This window comes from Staurois parvus, unplaced genomic scaffold, assembly GCF_062004578.1.
Source record: "Staurois parvus isolate SC_StPar_1 unplaced genomic scaffold, SC_StPar_1.0 ptg000450l, whole genome shotgun sequence".
Classification (NCBI taxonomy): domain Eukaryota; kingdom Metazoa; phylum Chordata; class Amphibia; order Anura; family Ranidae; genus Staurois; species Staurois parvus.
The window spans coordinates 1,266,122-1,286,548 of record NW_028318246.1 but is presented as its reverse complement, the minus strand read 5'-3'; the positions used below and the strand labels follow the sequence as shown (position 1 = coordinate 1,286,548).

The 20,427-nt window shown below is 40.4% G+C and overlaps 1 protein-coding gene across 2 annotated transcripts in view; it reads right to left on the bottom strand.

Moving 5' to 3' along the window:
- Positions 1-20,427, bottom strand: part of NEK7 (NIMA related kinase 7) — a 205,569-nt gene that overhangs the window by 83,938 nt on the left and 101,204 nt on the right. Inside the window, exons 6-7 of one of the 2 annotated variants that reach the window (XM_089688678.1) lie at positions 18,453-18,561; positions 416-523 (exon numbers count right to left, since the gene is read on the bottom strand). In XM_089688678.1, the coding sequence (XP_089544804.1) occupies positions 416-523; positions 18,453-18,561 (217 nt within the window). The remainder of the gene's footprint in view (positions 1-415; positions 524-18,452; positions 18,562-20,427) is intronic. The other variant, XM_089688679.1, reaches the window with a different exon arrangement.

The window sequence follows — 20,427 nt, the reverse complement described above, 5'->3', positions numbered from 1 at the left end:
GAGCAGGTAGGGAAAAAAAAGTAACTTTCTGATTAGAAAGGTCGCGTATTTTGGGACCAAATAAATGGGTTTCTTTTTATGAGGCCCTTGTAATTCTTTATTCATTATACTGCTGGTAAAATGTCTTTCCTTCATAGGCTAGTCCCTGAATTTCTTTCTCCCCTTTAAATCTTAACAACGCAGCCATAAAATAAATAATCAGTGGTTATAGTGGCAGCGGGTTCTTTAAAGTCAGTTTCAAGGTCAGAGGTCATCATAACAGGAAACTCCTGAAAGCTACGTGAAATTAATAGTGTGCCTCGACACAGGTTAATAGGGCTTTCCGGAGGGGGCTGTGGGTTTCACAGCTGACACATGGCATCAGACTGGGCAGTAAAACACCCACTCAGTACCCGTGCCTCTCAGGACAGCTTACCTAAAGAATGTGCAGCTGTGGTTTTGGAGCTGAAGAAGCGGCCCAAGCCTAAATCCCCCAGCTTCACCACGCCTGTGGCTGTTATAAACACATTGGCTGGTTTAATATCTAGAGAGGGAAAATGTACATTTAAAAATTAAATATTGAAACAATAAAATCAGGAAGTCTTCATATATTAAAACATGCATGCAATAATAAAAATACCACTTACTGTCCAGAGAAGCAACTTTAAAGAGAAACAACTTTAAAGAAACAAATGTACAGTTTTGTTCAAAACTAAATTTATATCTTGAATTGTATTAGGCACTGCTGGACAAAATTAACAAAAACGGCTTTTGAGTCGCCTATGCTGGATTTCCAAAATGCTGTTAGATATTTTTTTCCTATTTCAAATCCCAAACATTTTATCATCACTAATCAGAATAATATGTATTTGAAAAATATGCAGAACATCTTAAGCAGATTCACACTCAAGTGGGTTAGAAAATTGCCCTGTATTTAGTGCCATCCAACTTTCTTTCAATCCTGACCAGTTTTCCATTCCCTGCCGATGAAAAGCATCTCCCACAGCATGATGATGCAACCATCATTGTGGGGATGGTGTTCGCAGGGTGAAGGGAAGTGTTGAGTTTGCGCAACAGATAACATTTCCCATAATGGTCAAAAAGTAACATTGTTTACTTGCCTGTAAATTCCTCATCTTGGAGTACAGTACGAGACTTTTGTTCATAGACCACAGGTTATATGCAGGCTACCTTCAGGTTGAACACTTGCAAAAAACTTGCTAGGGACGCCCCTAGTGCACACTCTCAACACCACCCACTCCAGGAGATTTGTACATATATAGTAAATGTACAGAAGTCAATCTACAGATCATAATATTTTCATGAGGGCATCAACCAAATACCAAAAATGGAAATATGTAAAGGGATTTTTAATATACACCCCAGGATTTAATAATTAACCATAACAGAAAATTAGTAGATAAAACAAGCACCCTTAGTTTATACACATCAAAATGATCCAACAAATACGGAATAGAATAATTTTATTTTGATTCCAGCAAATACATTTTCGAAAGCTTAACCATTTGCAGACTGACCACTCGCAGTGTACTGTGGGCGATCGGAGGAAGTAGGCAAAGCAATGTACTGGTACGTCACCACCTACTTCCGGGTTTAGGGTGCGTGCGCACGCTCCCCCTGCCCGGCACTCACTGACTGCACAAAGCGGGAGCCTCTCAGCAAGTCCCACCCAATGATTCATGGCCGGGACCTGCCAATCACAGCCCAGAGCTCTTGTGTTAGTAAACATACAGCTCTGAACCAAGGGAGCGAACTGCTTTGCAAGCATGAGAAACAGAGATCAGCTAGTAAAAGCAGCATACTGTACACACATTCCACATAGTCATGCACATATTTAACCTCTTGTTTGCCCTAGATGTTAACCCCTTTCCAGCCAGTGTCATTAGTACAGTGACAGTGTACACTATTCTCACTGATCACTGTATTGGTGCCACTGGTGATGTCAGATTGTCAACCACAGTATTGCAGTCCTGTTATAAGTCGCAGATTGCCACCATTAGTAGTGTAAAAAAAAAAAAAAAATTTAAATTCCAGTATATATACCATAGTTTAAAAGAACTATACATTTTCATGCAAACCAATCAATATATATATATTGGGAGTTTTTTTCCATCAAGAACATGTAGCAGAATAAATTTTTGGCAAAAAGAAATTTTATTCGCTATGTTATATAGCAGAGAGTAAAAAATACTGTTTTTTTCCCCCAAACTTTTCGGTCTATTTTCATTTATATCGCAAAAAATTCAAAAAAAAAACCCAGTGGTGATCAAATACCACCAAAAGAAAGCTCTTTTTGTGTGAAAAAATATATATATAAATTTCGTTTGGGTACAGCATTGCATGACCACCCAATCACCAGTGCCAAATAGCAAAAAAATGGTCTGGTCATGAAGCCGGTAAAATTTACTGGAGCACAAGTGGTTAAAACATCCCAATACAGCATTTTGCATTCAGTCTACGCATTTTTGCGGTTTTTTCTGAAGATGTGCTGTCACATGAGTCCTAATAATAAACCAAGATTCATCTACAAAAGAAAATGGACAATGAGATTACAGAAATGTCTAAAGCATAAGGAAAAATACAATTCAAAACAACTGTCCACCACATCATGACTAAGAAAAAAAAAAAAAATCAAATAAACCTTCATGCCACAATACCCTTACCTGAAAACACAGCCGAAAAAAATTTGAATCATATTGGTCACATTCTCCTCCTGGGGTGTGTGTATTAGGATAGAGATATAAACAAAACTAATATGCATAAACAAATGTACAAGTATCCCAATATTATTTCTCCCGATTAAAAAAGGAAATAAACATACTTGTAATCTTAAATAAAGATTTCAAAAAATGTGCATCAGGTACCCAAAAGGAATGTGACCGACAGTACAAAACAAAAATCTCCTGTGCACAAGTCTTGGTTCAGTGTATAAGCAAGTAATCACACATGGTCTTGCTGTCCTCAAGGACTGGGGATGTTCCGTAATCACTATAAGGCTCCATGTACACGGGACACTGCTGAATGATGGAAACTGACTGCTGGAAAATGTAGGTTAAAAAAAAGTCTGTTTAGCCGCGTCTGCATACCGTGTTTACATTTAGAAGCGTATTTTTAAAGAGAACCTCAAGAGACCTTCCAAAATGCCCAGAATGCACTGAAAAACAGTAAAAATTAACTATTTCAGACATTTTGATAGAAATAGAGAGAGCAGAAGCAGAGAGAGCAGTAATTTTTTGAGATTAGCGTTTTTTTTTTTTTTAATGTGGTGTTTGGATGTGTTCCAGCTCATTTCCGTGCAGAAATGATTGCAGCAGTGCAACATTTTCTTTTATGCGAAACCTCAAAGTATAGTGTATCAGGTCCATTTGAGTACTGGGAAAATGCTTTGCATGCATTTTTCATGATAAAAAAAGGCTCTGGACAGCATCTGGAAATGGAAGAGTTAAAAAATTTTTCCAAATGCAAACGCTTATAAACTCGCGTTTAGCCACGTTTACAAATGATTGGCATTTGAAACGCTGATAAAATCTACTCCTGAATGCAAGTTTGGTGCGTTAAAAAAAAAAAATGACAGTGTACATGGACACATAGGAAAACATTAGGGAGAGTTCAGGGGCTGCTGGAAAAAAAAACGCAGAAAGGCTTCTAATCGTGAGTTTATCAGCTGCAGTGTACATGGAGCATTACAAGAAAAAGAAGAAAGAAGCCGCACCAACCTAGTGCATTATCTTACGGATTTTTAATGTTTTAAAAAAAAAAAAAAAAAAAAAAAAAAGGTGAAGTTACTACTCTCAAAGGGAATGTTTAACCCCTTGACGCCGACTTCACACAAATATGCAGCCTCACGGAACTGGGCTTTTTTTCGTGGGGCTGCATAGTTGTGTACCTGTCTTTGTGCTGGGAGCGTGCCGCACTGCCGCATGTCACCGAGAGCCCCGGGTCCCTTTCTAATGATCGGGACCCGGGACTCCCAATTCCAGGTCACATGATCGCTGTGAAAGCCTCTGTTTGGCTATCACAGTGATCAGTCACTGTGCAGCCCGGCCCCCTTGTTTTTTTTCTCTCTCATAGAGCGAAAAAAAAAAAGATAAATATTAAAAAAATAAAAGAAAAAATACCTAGATCAAGGTTTGATCTAGTTCAGTGCCAGGGTTATTGTTTGGGTTAAGATCAGGGTCAAAGGTCAGGATTTAAAGACAAAAAAAAATTTGGTGTCAGTTAGTGTCAATGTCAGTGTGTTTTAGGTAAAAAAAAGACAAAAGCAAAATGTGCACTATTGTTTCTGGGCTGTACTACGGGTACAAACAACAAACACATATATGGTATCGCTGCGATCATCAGGAGCTGGAGAATTTATTTTGGGTTGTTCTTTGGTGGTAGATTATGGTAGTAACAAGAAACACACAGCTAAATAAAAAAAAAATATTTTTTTTTTACTATTTTGGGCCAGTTTTCCTTTGATAATATAAAAAAAATATGGAGATATCCATTATCATTTACCACCAAATGAAAGCCCAATTTGTCCTGAAAAAACACGGTATAATTCACCTGGATGTACAAAGTAGTTGTGATGATATGTACGGTTTTATTAACACATGTCAACGTTGCAAAATTGTGCTTAGGCATGAAGGGGTTAAGGATGAACAGATTCTCAGATAAGGAAATGCGTCAAAAGGAGGAAAAACTATGATGTTTACAAATTACTACAAATATAAATATATACAGTTAGGTCCATATATATTTGGGCACAGGCACAATTTTAGTTTTTTTAGTTATTTACCAAAACATATTCAAACAAATTGGAGGAAGGGTCTAGGAATTACAGCTCTTAAGAGTAGCCATCCCCCCCTTTTTTCAAGGGACAAAAAGTAATAAAATTAAAAGCTTATGCCACACATCACCCACTCTTGAAGACCAAAGCCTTTTCTGACACTTTTTGGTCGCATGAAAGAACTGCTTTTTTGCTAGAAAATTACTTGAACCCCAAACATTATATATATTTTTTAAAGCAGAGGCCCTATAGAATAAAACGGTGGGTGTTGAAATTTTTTTTGTCACTCAGCATTTGCGCAGCGATTTTTCAAACCCAAATCTTTTGGGAAAAATACACTTTTTAGAATTTTAATGCACAAAAACACAATATATTACCCAATTTGATAAAATAAAAAAGATGTTACGCTGAGTAAATAGATACCAAACATAACATGCTTTACAATTGTGCATGCTGGTGCAATGGCAACAAAGTACATACATATTTATTATCGATAAGCGATGCTTTAAAAGCTTTTACAGGTCACCAATTTATATCTACACAGGAGGCCTAGTGCAAGAATTACTGCCCTGATCTGACATTCGCGGTGATACCAAACATGCATGGTGCAACCATTGTTTAAATACCGTCACAGGGTCAACGCTTGCGGGGGGGGGGGGCAAGAGTGCTTTTTTTTTTAGTTTGATTTTTATACTGTCCCTTTCACTTTTTTTTATTTAAATCACTTTTATTGCTATCACAGGGAATGCAAACAGCCCCTCTTACTGCAATAGGCATTGAAAGGTATTCTTTTTTTGAGAAATCTGGAGTCTATTAGACTCTAGATACAGTTAGGTCCATATATATTTGGACACAGGCACAATTTCAGTTTTTTTCAGGTATTGACCAAAACATATTCAAGCAATAGTTCTATAATGGATATGGGCTGAAAGTGCACACTCTCAGGTTTAATTTGCGGGTATGTACATCCAAATTGGAGGAATGGTTTAGGAATTGCAGCTCTTAAGATTAGCCATCCCCCCTTTTTCTAGTGACCAAAAGTAATTGGATAATTGAATCAAAAGCGGTTTCATGGGCAGGTGTGGGCTACTCCATTATTTCTTCATTAATTAAGCAGGTAAAAGGTCTGAAGTTGATTCTAAGTGCGGTATTTGCATTTGGAATCTATTGCTGTGAACCTACATCATGCGTTCAAAGGAGCTGTCCATGCAAGTTAAAGAGGCAATTGTAAGGCTTCAAAAATGAAACAAATCCATCAGAGAGATAGCAGCAACATTATTAGCGGCCAAATCAACAGTTTGGTACATTTTGAGCAAAGAACGCACTGGTGAGCTCAGCAACATAAAAAGGCGTGGACGTCCATGGAAGACAACAATGGTGGATGATCGCAGGATCCTCCCTATGGTAAAGAAAAACCCATTCACAACATCCAGACAAGTGAAGGACACTTTCTAACATCTAAAAAAGCCAGACCAGTTCTGGAAAAGCATTCTTTGGAAGGATGAAACTAAGATTAATCTGTACCAGAATGACAGGAAGAAAAAAGTGTGGAGAAGGCTTGGAACAGCTTATGATCCAAAGAACACAACATCATCTGTAAAACATGGTGCAGGCAGTGTAATTGCAATGGCATGCAAGGCTGACACTGGGTCATTGGTGTTTATTGATGATGTGACAGAAGACAGAAGCAGCAGGATGAATTCTGCAGTGTTGAGAGATATACTGTCAGCCCAGATTTAGCCAAAGGCAGCAAAGTTGATTGGATGGCACTTCACAGTACAGATGGTCAATGATCCAAAACACACTACAAAAGCAACCCAGGAGCTTTTGAAGGAAAAGAAGTGGAATATTCTGCAATGGCCGAGTCAATCACCTGATCTCAACCCTATTGAGCATGCATTTCACTTGCTGAAGGCAAAACTAAAAGGCAGAAAAACTCACAAAGAGCGGAAGACAGCTGCATTTAGAGCCTGGCAAAGCATCAGAAAGGAGGAAAGTCAGTCTTTGGTAATGTCCATAAGTTCCAGATTTCAGGCAGTCATTGACAGTAAAGGATTCTCAACAAAATATTAAAAATGAACATTTTATGATTATATTCATTTGTCCAGTTACATTTGAGCCCCTGAAAATGGAGGGACTGTGTATAAAAATGGCCGTAGTTCCTAAAATTTGTGCTGGATATTTATTTTCAACCCCTTGAATTAACCTCCCTAGCGGTCTGATTATTTCAGATTTTTGGTGCTGAAAGCAGTACCATTGTTTTGCATGGAAATATGTAGTTTTTTTATTGTAGGCTGTAATTTTTAGGAATAACTCACTGAAATTTGTCCGAACAAGAGTCTATTAAACATCCCGGGTATGATAAAATTTGAAACATGAAATCATAAATTATAATTTAATAAATAATCATAAAAAATAATATAATAATATATTTAATTCAATAATATAAACAAACCAAAAACACTGAAATTTGAAATAGAGCGCCAAGTTCGCACATTGCTGAGCAAAGGAGCATAATCGTTTTCAGCGTCTGATGACGAATTACCCCACGAATCATTATCACTCAATTCTGCAAGTGGTTCTGATTTACTATCGCTGTTCTCTAGCTGGTCTAAAACCGCATTTGACCTAAAGGGACACTTTTTGGACGCCATGGACTTTTCTCAGTTTCCAGACAGAAAGAACAGACAAAATGCAGGCAGGGCACAGGACAAAGCACTAGGGACAAAATGTATGTGAAATGGGTTGAAACAGCAATGTTTTGCTATGTAAAATTTTTTTGAAAAAAAAATGAAATTTTTTAAAATTTTCAAATTTCCCGCCGCCGCCCGTACGTCCCGACATCACAGGGACCGGAACACAGAAGCCGGATGCCGGCATTGGCCGGAGGAGATGGCCGGGGACGCTGCAGGGGACACATCGCGGGAGCGCAGGACAAGGTAAGTGCTGCAGGGACTCCCTATGCAGCGCCACATGGTAAGCCCGAGTGTAGCTTGGGGTTACCGCTTTTGGCACTGACATTTTACCCCGAGCTACACTCGGGAATACCGCTAGGGAGGTTAAAGCTGAAAGTCTGCACTTCAAATTCATTTGGATTGTTTAGTCTTAATTTATTCTGTTAATTTATTCACAGAGCAAAAAGTATGAAAATTGTGCTGGTGTCCAAATAAATATATTATATATACATACAGTTCCAAGAAAAAGTATGTGAACCCCTTGGGATTACGTGGAGTTTTGCATGAATTGGGCATAAAATGTGCTCTGAACCTCATCTAAGTCACAACAATAGAAGAACACAGTCTGCTGAAAATACTACACAAACATTAGATGTTGCCATGGTTTAATTGCACATAACATGTAAACATTCACAGTGCAGGGAGGAAAAAGTATGTGAGGCCCTAGCTTTAGGACTTCTCCCAGAGCTAATTGGAGCCAGGAGTGAGCCAACCTTGACTCCAATCAGTGAGATGATACTGGATGTGTTGCTGACAGCTGTCCTGCCCTTAAAAAACACACACCTGTTTTGGGTTTACTGGTTTCAAGAAGCACTGTCTGATGTGAACCATGCCTCGCAGAAAAGAGCTCTCAGAAGACCTACGATCAAGAATTGTGACTTGCATGAAGCTGGAAAGGGTTACAAAAGTATCTCCAAAAGCCTTGATGTTCATGTGTCCATGGTAAGACAGACTGTCTACAAATGGAGAAAGTTTAGCACTGTTGCTACTCTCCCCAGGCATGGTGGTTCTGTAAAAATGACTGCAAGAGCAGAGCGCAGAATGCTGCATGAGGTAAAGAAGAATCCCAGAGTGTCAGCTAAAGACCTACAGAAATCTCTGGTACATGCTAACATTTTTGTTGACACATCTACAATAAGGAAAACATTAAACAAGAATGGAGTACATGGGAGGACACCATGGAGGAAGCCATTGCTGTCCAAAAAGAATATTGCAGCACGTTTGAAGTTTGCAAAAGAGCACCTGGATGTTCCACAGCACTGCTGGCAAAATATACTGTGGACAGATGAAACCAAGATTGAGCTGAAGCTCCGCAGAGGATGGGTGATGCAACAGGACAATGACCCAAAGCATATAAGTAATTCAACAAAACAATGGCTGCAACAGCACAGAATACGCCTTCTGGAGTGGCCCAGTCAGAGTCCTGACCTCAACCCGATTGAAATGCTGTGGCAAGACCTTAAGAGAGCGATTCACACCAGACATCCCAAGAATATTGCTACACTGAAACAGTTTTGTGAAGAGGAGTGGTCCAAAATGACTCCAGATCGTTGTGCAGGTCTGATCTGCAACTACAGGAAACGTTTGGTTGAGGTTATTGCTGCCAAAGGAGGGTCAACCAGTTAATAAGTCCAAAGGTTCACATACTTTTTCCTCCCTGCACTGTGAATGTTTACATGTTATGTGTAATTAAACCATGGCAACATCTAATGTTTGTGTAGTATTATGTTCAGCAGACTGTGTTCTTCTATTGTTGTGACTTAGATGAGGTTCAGAGCACATTTTATGCCCAATTCATGCAAAACTCCACGTAATCCCAAGGGGTTCACATACTTTTTCTTGCAACTGTACGTACACACACACACACACACACACACACACACTATAAATATGAACTTCGGATTAGTTCACAAATCTAGTAGTATAGTAGTAATATGTAGAGAATATAGTTCAGTGTAGAGCCCCAACAGAGCCAAACATGTCATGTGTGATCATCCAGCATAGTCACCACCCCATCCTCTACATCCCTCTGTATTCCCCAAGGATCACTCCCACAAACACCATAACAGTGGGAAACTCCTGGCAAAATATCAGCAAGCTAGAATCCCCAGGTGGAGCCCCCCCCCCCCCTCAAGTACTCAGAAGTGACAATGCCAGACTGGAAAAGGCGTCACAGGAAATTATGTCATTTCGTACTGGAAAACATGTCATAACAGGAATCCAATCGCCATATGAGCTCCAAGCAGAAGACAGCCGCAGTCATTCTCCAGCAGAAAAATCACGCCAGGGCTGACCTGTGGGCTGCCACACAAGTGTAGACATAGGCAAGGGAGGAGAATCAACCAAATCCCAACATCTCATGCACACAAAACGAACCAACACATAAAAGATTTCAACTTAACATACAATCTCCCATATATTTACTGTAGAACCACTTGCAGACCACATCACTTAGATGTACGACAGCAAGGCGTCCCCTCTGCACTGGATCATGTACTTAGTGCGTGCCCAGTGGTGCCATGATTCAGTACAGCACTGATCCGTCTTCAAGTCCATGCCAATGATGTTGGCCCTGGACCTGCTTATCGGCTGTACTGAATCAGAGATCAGCCTGTGTTTACAGAACACAGACACAGGTACTGATGTGGTCTTCTCTCCTGGAGTCCTTTCAGTTCAAAAGTGAAAAAACATTAATGTAAGTTAAAACATCACACATGCACGTTAAAACACCTAGATAGGCACATTTAACCCTCAGTTAACCCTTCCACTACCCTGTCACCAGTGTCATCAGTACAGTGTACAGATTTTTTTCACTGATAACTGTATTAGTGTCACAGGCAACGTCAGATAGCGTTAACGTCCCTCCCAGATAGTGTCAGATTGCCCACCACACTATCACCATCACATTTACCCTTTGATTGCCAGACAAACTATACCTCCATTACTAGTATAGTGTCTGAATGGATCAGTATCTTTGATCAGATAAGAACTATACTAGCTTTTAGCCCCCCCAACCTCCAAACAAGCGCAGTGTCAGTAGACCTCTGTCACTTCTGATGTACACAAAACTGCAGCATTAGTAGAATAGGCCTGATCTCTGCTACCACTAGCAGGTGAATTTTATTTGCAGTAGTTCAGTCTCTGACAGCCAGGAGCTCTTTTTCCCTAGGTCACACTAGGTACCTAAAAATTTAGCAAACAAAACATCAAAAGAAAGGTACACTAGAGTGAAGAGGCTTACAGGATTCGGAGTATGTCAGATGAGAGCAAAGGGGAGACCTCAATGACAGACACAGGCTCAGAATATGAACCTGTAGAGAGCAGCGACACCCCGACAGGTAGCTTGGACAACGAAGAAGAGGTCCCTGCTGAGGTCAAGCATACCCGATCCCATGCCCAGGTTGCTGAATCCCAGGTTGGTGAATCCCAGTTCTGACGAAGTCTGCGGTGATTGGCGGACGAAACGCGTCAACGTATTGACGTCACTACGCTCGGCGTCTTCACAGGGTGCGGCGCCCACGAGGCGGGAAGGAACGGCGGTGTCACAGCTCCCTGCTAGGTAGGCCCAAGACCTTTTGAGAACTACCAGTGGGCTATTATCACAGCGGTTCGCAAACGGCAATCCCTCAGGGAAACATATCTTCCACCGGTGGCAAGTTATTTTAAAGCTTACGGCTGTTGAGATCTACAGAGCCTACATGGCGTTCATAGGGCATGCTTTATGGGCCTAATTTACTCTGTATACTCGGGGAATTTTTTGGAAATCCTCTCAGGAGGAGAATCTACATATACATATATATACGCTATCCTATTCAGGTATTTTTTGCTGTGACATAGCCACATCCTTATAAAACCGCGAATAACCTTCTCAAATTGAGCAATTTTTGGAAACCCTTTATTGGGTATATTAAATTCAGGTATCTACGGCCTGCTATATGCTATATACACATTATATGTGTTTGAAATCCACGCATCGTGTATACCTGGTCCCTCACCCCCATATGCATCTTTGAAAAAGCATCAAGGACCTGATCTTAGTTCAAGTCGACAGGAGTCTTCTTGATCCTCATTGATGGTAATATATCCACATTTTTATGTGTGTTTTGTTTTCGGGGTTACCTGATGCCCATGATCTACACATTTATTATTTTTTTCTATGTATATCCTCAGAATCATTTGGTACTGTGGACCTTGTTCCATTTGGGGTGGCTATCCAGGAAGTCCCTACACTTGAGAGGCAGGTATGATAGTCTCACCTTTGAGAAGGTAACAGTAGTATCCATTGACTATTGTGGAGGGAGGCCTGGTAAATTTTGGATGTGATTTGGTTTCCATATTGCTAGATACATACCATGTATTTTTGTGTTCCAGATGGTACATCCCAGGAGGTCCCTGACATATACTGGGAACACACCCACTGAATATACGGTTCACACAAATATTAAGCAGGAAACCTACGGAAATCCAGGATAATCATTTCATCATTACACTACTCTGCCTTATATGGTGCTCTGTTGGCTAAGATGACCCTAAATTGAAGACGCTAAGTGTTTTTTAAACATGATTTTATTTTTTTCATATGTACACCGTGCTCATGTTTAACCTCCCTATGATCTATGTGATCAAATAAAGTATTGTTAAATTCATTTGAATTCATATTACTCCGCGTGGATTATCTAGAAACCTTCTTTTTCAGATAGGTGTGTTCTTGTCACACTATCATATTGTTTAGTATGCTGTCCCCTGGGTTTATGTATCCACACTTGTATAAGTGAGTCGGAGATGTGCCTATGACATTAACAATTAGTGTCATTTTTGGTGGCTTGCTCTTGCTTTATTGTTGTGGAAGACCCAGACCCCAGAAATGCCAGGATAGCAAAAGCACCCCCCCCCCCCCAAAAAAAAAGAACCCCTTTGGAAAATGAAGAAAGAAAACTGAAATGTTTTTAATTTCCTTTTCAAAACGTTGACAAAAATGATATCTGCAAAATACTCACCATGCATCTTATCAAATTCCTTGGGGTGTCTACTTTCCAAAGAGAGGTCATGCGATCTTGGCAAATATCTAGGGCCTTCGAAACAGAACTGTGATAGGTAGTAAGGAAATATGTCCTTTGAAAGCCTGAAGGGGTTCATTGGATTCTGGGGGCCTGTATGTGGCTAGGCTACCAAAAAGTCTCATGTGGTATCGCCATGTCATTTCCAAAGAGGGGTCATTTGGGTTTTTTTTGTACTGCCCTGACATTTTAGCACCTCAAGAAATGTGATAAGCAGTCAGAAGGTAAAAGCTGCGTAAATATATACACTGGGTAAAATAAGTATTGAACATGTCACCATTTTTCTCAGTAAATACATTTATAAAGGTGCTATTGAAATGAACGTTTCACCCCATTTCGGCAACATCCCATGCAGTCCATACATACAAGAATCAAAACAAATAAGTTCAGAAATTGAGAGCTGCAAAAAGGCATGGAAAGCCAAGACACCATCTGAAATCTTTCAGTAAACAGAAAACAACCCTGACCCTTGTTAGTGCAAATTAATATCAGTTGGTTCAGTCCCAACTGATGGCCTAAAAAAAAAAGGTGTCTTATTTCCAAGTTGTCACATCTCATGATGGGTAAAAGCTCTCTCAAGACCTTCGCAGCCTTATTGTGACAAAACCTTCTGATGGCATTGGTTACAGAAGGAATTCTAAACTTATGAATGTTCCAGTAAGCACTGTTGGGGCCATAATCCGGAAGTGGAAACAACATCATTTCACGATGACATGTCAATAGCACCTTTAGAAATATATTTACAGAGAAATATGGTGACGCATTCAATACTTATTTTACCCGCTGTATTTATATCCAATATGTATACCATAGTTTGTAGACGCTGTAACTTTCACACAAATCAATATACAAGTACTGAGATTTTTTTTTGTTTTACTTACCAAAGACATGTAGTAGAATACATTTTGGCCTAAATTTATGACTATATTTGAGTTTATTGGGTATTTTTTATAACAAAGTTAAACTATATTTTAAAAATTTTTATTAATATCACAAAGAATATAAAACCCAGTGGTGATCAAAAAGGAAAAGATTTTGTCCGGGTACAGCGTTGCATGACCGCACGATTACCAGTTGAAACACCAGTACCGAATAGCAAAAAAGATGTCAGTCAGGAGGGGGGGGGGGGGGGGGGAAGAACCTTCCGGGGCTGAAGTGGTTAAAGTAGTGCAGTGCCGAATAGCAAAAAAAAATGGCTAAATGGCCTGGTCAGAGGGCAAGTCGATACATACTAATTTAAAAAATACTAAAAATAAAATTTTCTGGACCGATGTGGGGCTCACAATCTAATGTACAAAACAATGGATGGCTAAATCACCAGAACACCTATATGTGAAAATGGATTTGAGATAGATATATTTTATGTTAGAGGGGGAATAACAACATTAAAAGTTATAGCACAATTGTCCAAATGCTTCATAAAAAAGAGCCTTTCACTCACTCCAAAAATGGAACAAAATTGATGTGGTCATTAAAGCCTGATGGTGATGTGGCCTTTAATCTGTAAATCCACTTAGCCTTCATTTGAAGTATCCTATCAAAATCTCCTCCCCTTGGGAAAGGATTAATGTTAATATCACTGTAACATGCTCGCTAGTCCTGTGCTAGAACATTGGTGACAATTCACAAAGCAGTATCCTACTGCATCCCAGTGTGCAGTAAGATACCGCACAGAGTTTAAAAAAAAAAATAAATAAATAAATTTTTTTTTACTAAAATATGCGGTAAGTTCTTGAATGTAAAAAAAAAAATTGCCAGCTGTTAAGAATTAAGGGAAAAGAAAAATGGTGTGGGGTCACCCTCCCAATCCATACCAAGCCCTTCAAATCTGGTATGGACTTTGAGGGAAACCCCCATGCCAAAATAAGAAAACAAAACGGCGTGTGGCTCCCCCAAAACCCATACCAGACCCTCATCTGAGCATGCAGCCCGGCAGGTCAGGAAATAAGGGGGAATGAGAGAGCAAAGTTGAATCGTACCAGGCCACATGCCCTAAACATGGGAGGGATGCTTTGGGCCCCCAGAGCACCATGTCCCCATGGGTGCCCCTACCTCCAGTGAATGAGCATGGTACCCCTACTCATTCACCAAAAAAAAAACCCACACAGGAGGTAGTTTTTGACAAGTGCTTTAAAAAACAAAAATTGTAAAAATGTTACGATGACCGCTGCTACCGCTGACCTGAAAAAAGAAAATAAAAGGCTCCACTCTCGACAAAGGCTCCCGCCGTCTGACAACTCCACCACTTGACAGTTCATAAATAAGGCGCAGTGCCATCCGGTGATGCCATCGGCTGACCATGCCACCCCCCCCTTGTGATGTCATTGACCGGGTCAGGGTCATCTGGCGACATCACTTGATGGCCCTATCCCTTAGTTATTCAAGAATTGTCAGACAGAGGGAGCCTTTTTTTTTTCTTTTTTCAGGTCGGCAGTGGCGGCGGGCATTGTGATTGACAATGGTTCTACACCAGGGGACATTTTTTAAATTTTTTTTTTATTATTTTTTTAACAAAGGACTTGTCAAAAACTACCTCTCGTGTCTTTTTACACTGCACTTTTTTTGTGTGAATGAGTAGGGGTACCATGTACACCATACTCATTCTCATTGGGGGGGGGGGTGTATCTGAGGGTCCCCTTGTTACGGGTGGCACCCAGATTCTGATAAGCCCCCCAACAACCACCGGCCAGGGCTGTGGGGAGGAGGCCCTTGTCCCATCAACATGGGGACAAGGTGCTTTGGGGGGCACCACTCTATCCCAAAGCACCCCCCAACCCACCCATTTTGAGGGCATGTGCCCTAGTATGGTTCAGGATTGGGGGTGGGGGGGGGGAATTGCTCAATCATGCCCCCCACCATTTTCTGACCTGCCGGGCTACATGCTCAGATACGGGTCTGATATGAATTTTAGGGGGGGGGGCCCAAGCCATTTAAAATGGATGGGGTGGGATGAACCCTACGCCTTTTTACTTTTTAATTGCCCACAATTCCTTTTTTTTTTTTACATTCAGCTGTCTGTGGGGATCCCACTGACAGGGGATGACGTATCGGTTTTTAAGGACATGGAGGCCACCAGCTCCTTAACAACCGCATGGCTTGGCCACTATTTAATTACAGCATGCATTAATGTATTCCTTCTGTAAATTTACTTTGTCTTTTATTATCAATATTTACCGAGCGTTTTTGCTATTTGCAGTAAATACCGCATACTAACAATAGAGAATTGACATTTTCAGTATTGCATGCGATGTATGGTCACCTGACCGCCATAACGCATGTGATAACCTTTAATGAATTGCCTCCAGTCTCTGTCTTTCCTACGTAGAATGAAATGCATCCACATATAAGTAGATAAACCACACCGGTTTCTCAGTAACAAAATGCAGAGGGTTGAAATGAATCAAGCACATTCGTTCAAAAGTACTAGGTGTTTTGAAATATTTGCAAAAAAAACAAATACCCACATTTACAGTATCTCCCAGAAGTGAGTACACCCCTCACATTTTTGTAAATATTTGATTATACATTTTCATGTAACAACACTGGAATCATGACACTTTGCTACAATGTACAATGCGGGCTGTGTGCACAGCAGATACAGACCTGTCATTCGTCTGCTTAGCGGGGATCAGCAGCCAGATTCCCCGCTAAACAGGCAGATCCACTTGGTGGAGTCCGCCCGTGTGAAAGGGCCCTTAGACATTTTTGTAATTTAATTGTTTATTTACTTTTGTAGATGAATCTTAGTTTAGTATCAGGATTTATGTGAAAACACATCCAAAGTTCTGAAGAAGTAGAACAGCCACGGAATGTTTAGTCTGAATGCAATATACTGTATTGGGGGATGTTTTACACTTACGAGAATATATTTGCTGAAATCAAAAGAAAATCCCTTTATTCCATATTTTTGGATCCTATTGATGTGTATACAATAAAAATGCATGTTTTAGCTACTAATATTGTTTTAAATGATAATTCCTGGGGTGCATATTTAAAATCCCTTACATATTTTCATTTTTGGTGTGTCCATTATTTCCTATATACTTGGACTTTGCTAACTTTACATTCACAATCCAATAGAAGAATCTCTATGATGAACTTGTTTAATTACTCCACCCATGCGTAGCCTAACCTTACTCATGTCCCACTGAGTCATTTTCTTTTTTGTGCCTACTTCTAATTATTGCACTCGGCACAGGGTCAAGTTTTATGAATATAAACCCTGACAATCTCTATCTTCATTAAAAGAAATAGTATGTGGCATCTAGGCTTTTTCTAACTTTACACTAAGCATGCCTTATTTTCTATACAGAAAGCACATATCTGAGTAAACGCATTAACAAACTGAGTTGCCTAAAAATAGGGACTTGCTTTAATCACCTCCTGCCCAGCCACAAGCATTGATTCAGGACAACGCTCTGGGCACACAATGGCATGATCCGTGTGGGACATAGCAGATCACAGATTGGGGTACAGGGCCAATGAAATCTGCACTGTATCATGTGGTCACTGTGACTAATCAATGCTGCAGCCTCTCCTCACAGCGATCGGCTATGAGAGGAGAGAGCACGTGTAGTACAGTGCTGGGCACTCTGCTACACACTCAAGAATTAAATAAAAATTATCTGTCACTGATCACAGTCACTAGCACAGTGCGATGTCACTATGGTGACATTTTACTGCTCTGGTTAGTGATCAGAACACAGTATGCCAGTGCAGAATAATGTGTCTCTGATCATTGGCTGGAGGAGTATAGCACTGCACTGCTCTAGTGATGGTGATTTTTTTAAAATATATATAAAATATACATTGTAAAAAAAAAAATTATAAAAAAAAATTATTAAGGGCTCATTCACACTTGTGGTGCTCTCTAAAGAGTGACCCACTTTTGGATCACTCTTCAGAAAGCATTTAACATTGTATCGCCTCCTTACAGCATGTTTTAACCCCCTAACTGCTGGACTACCAAATTGCAATTGTGGCCCCCTTTTACTTGAATCACGCTTGGTAGGTGTAGTGTCTGTTTAGTGCAATGGGGGTATAATTCCTGCCATGGCATGGGTACACCCCTACCTGCTACCTTCTGAGCTAAAGGGGTAGAGGTTGAAGGGCAGTAAAACTGCAGCCCAACTGCAAATATAAATACGCCCTTACTCACTGCACACCGGTGCAGCCAGTCACAGTTCCCCTGAATACCTCCACACCAGTCCCAATTTCACCATAAGGCCTTATACATAAGGGACCCCATGTGGAGACAATGTTTTTCCATATGAGGGCGCACAGGTGGCAAGAAAAAAACATTAGAGGCTGCATTCATTCACAGCACCTGTTGGGGTGTCAATCTAAATAAATAGCTTTGCAGAATACCAATGCACACAGTGTGAGTTTATGCATTGTGGGTGGTGTAAATGAGTCCTTAGACAGGAAAAATGGTGAAAAGATCCACAGGTATCAGTTTTAGGGTCCATTCACACCAGCTGCTGGGTCGAGTGGGATCACCACCCCGTTCACGTTTTTTTTCTTTTTTTTACTTTATTGAAATTTCATAAAAGTTCAAATGGCCATTGCATGGTGCAAGGCGGTAAACTGCCTCACATTGTAATGCATTAAGTACTTTTTTTTTTCACTGCACACTGTCCACACACCGCTGCAACACAGTGGTGTGAACCAGGCACACAAGAGACAATTAATTTTGTCTTGTCACGAGGTGAGACAGCGCTGAACTAGTCGCCCAACACAGGTCCTACTGCATCTGGTGTGAATCAGCCCTTAGGGTATATGAATATTTGTTCAGGATAAAATACACATTTTTGATTTACCATTGAAAGACAGAAATTTTACAAAAACGGAGGCATCCTGCCTAGAGGAATCAAAAAGGTTAGAAGTTACCTCTATGCATGACACGGCGGGAATGCATATGTTCCAAGGCACTGCACAGCTGCACAAAATATTTCCAAACCGTCCTCTCAGGGATCAGCCGCTTCTGTTTCTTAAAATGCTGAAAGTGTGTAAACAAAAGGGAAGCAAATATGTTAGAACATAAAATACCACTACATGCTTGAACTCAAGAAAGATAACTGCACTGCTTCCTGGTTCAGCTCCATGAACAATGAATCAGCAGTGCTATGATTCATTGTCCAGTGAGCAGGTTGGTGGAAGAGAAGAGGGAAAGTAAAAAGAAATAGAAAATGTTGCAAAACTAAACCAAGAATAAAAGATCACCATGTGCTTTGCTGTGTACTGTGTCAATACAAAAAAAAAAAAAAAAAAAAAAATCTTGTGTGCAAGTATTTATCCCACCAAAATTCAATTATTTGTAGAGCTGCCATTGGCTTCAATTGCAGCTGTACATCTACAAGTCTCTTGGGGTACCCCTAGAATGTACCTATATAACTCACTCTGTGAGGCTGCTGTTTTTAGCAAGCAATAAGATGTAATCAAAGTAAGAGAGTAAAAGTTATTTTGATTTTTATTTATTATTTTTACATTGTACCTTTCATTTTTTTTTTTTGATCGCTTTTAATGCTATACCAAGGAATGCAAATATCCCCTATAACTTCAATGGGTATTGTCATATATTCTTTTTTGAGAAATCTGGGGTCTATCAGACTCTGGATATCTCCTCTGCCCTTTCATTATCTAATCAAACTAAAATCGGTGTGATCAGATGCTTTCCCAATTTACAAATGGTGCTGTTTATATCCTGCGAAACTGAAGTGATGAAATGCTTGTAGCTTCCGAATTCTTAGACTATAGAGATGATTGGCACCACTCTAGTCTCCAATCAGCTCTATGGTCAGCTGGCAGAAACACCGGCTGCATTCTCAGGTTCCCTGATGGCACGAGACTGCCTGAGAAGGCCGTGGAAGGCAACAGGGGAGGGGGGACATAATCTCCCACTGCTTGTAAAAGCAATCCCGCAGCTAATTACCCACTAGGATTGCTTTTACATGAAAGCCGATCGCTGGCTGAAAAAAACAATACCAGGATAATGCCTGCAGCTGTAGGCATCATCCTGGTATAACCATTCAAAGTCCAGTGATGTACCAGTACGTCACTGGTCCTTGTTGGGTATATGTACTATGTTCTTTTTTTTTTTGTATGCAGCCTGTGGACTGAATGAAAAAATGAGAAGAAATCTCTACCAGAAAAAGTGTGTGGTATGCCTACCATTAGAATATACCGCCCTGTATCCACCCACTTTTAATGGTGGGCATACATTAGGTCACACTTTGCCACAAGCGCCAGTTCCAAGACTGAACAAATGTCTAAATAGTGGCACGCTTGAATAAAAATTGTCCACGTATAAGTGGTACCCCATATGGAAAAAGGATGACACCAAGTCCCACACTATCTTGCCACTGCTCCCCATGTAGTCTGGGCATCCGGGGGGCTCCACGTGACTATCTTTTCCCTCGTAAATTCTAAACTTATAAGTATAGCCTGTTGCCCTCTCACAGGTCTTCTACATCTTGACCCCATATCTGGCACGTTGCAGGGGAAAAATTGTTTGAATGCAAGGCAGCCAGAAAAATTAATGAGGGACTCATCAAGGCAGATGTTTTGCTGGGGAGTATAGACATCTGCAAATATTTGGTTAAGGTGATTTGAGAGGGGCTGAATTTTGTGGAGCCGGTCAAATTCAGGGTTACCCCGAGGATGACAGTGTGTATTGTCGTTGAAATGCATAAAACACGTTATACTCTCATATCTATGCCTGGCCATGGCAGCAGAGAACACGGGCATATGATGAATCGGGTCTGCGGACCAATACAACCGCAATTAATTTCTTTTAGTAATGCCCATGTTGAGGGTTAGGCCCAAAGAAAATGTAAATTCGAAAACCGTAATGAGTTTCCATGCG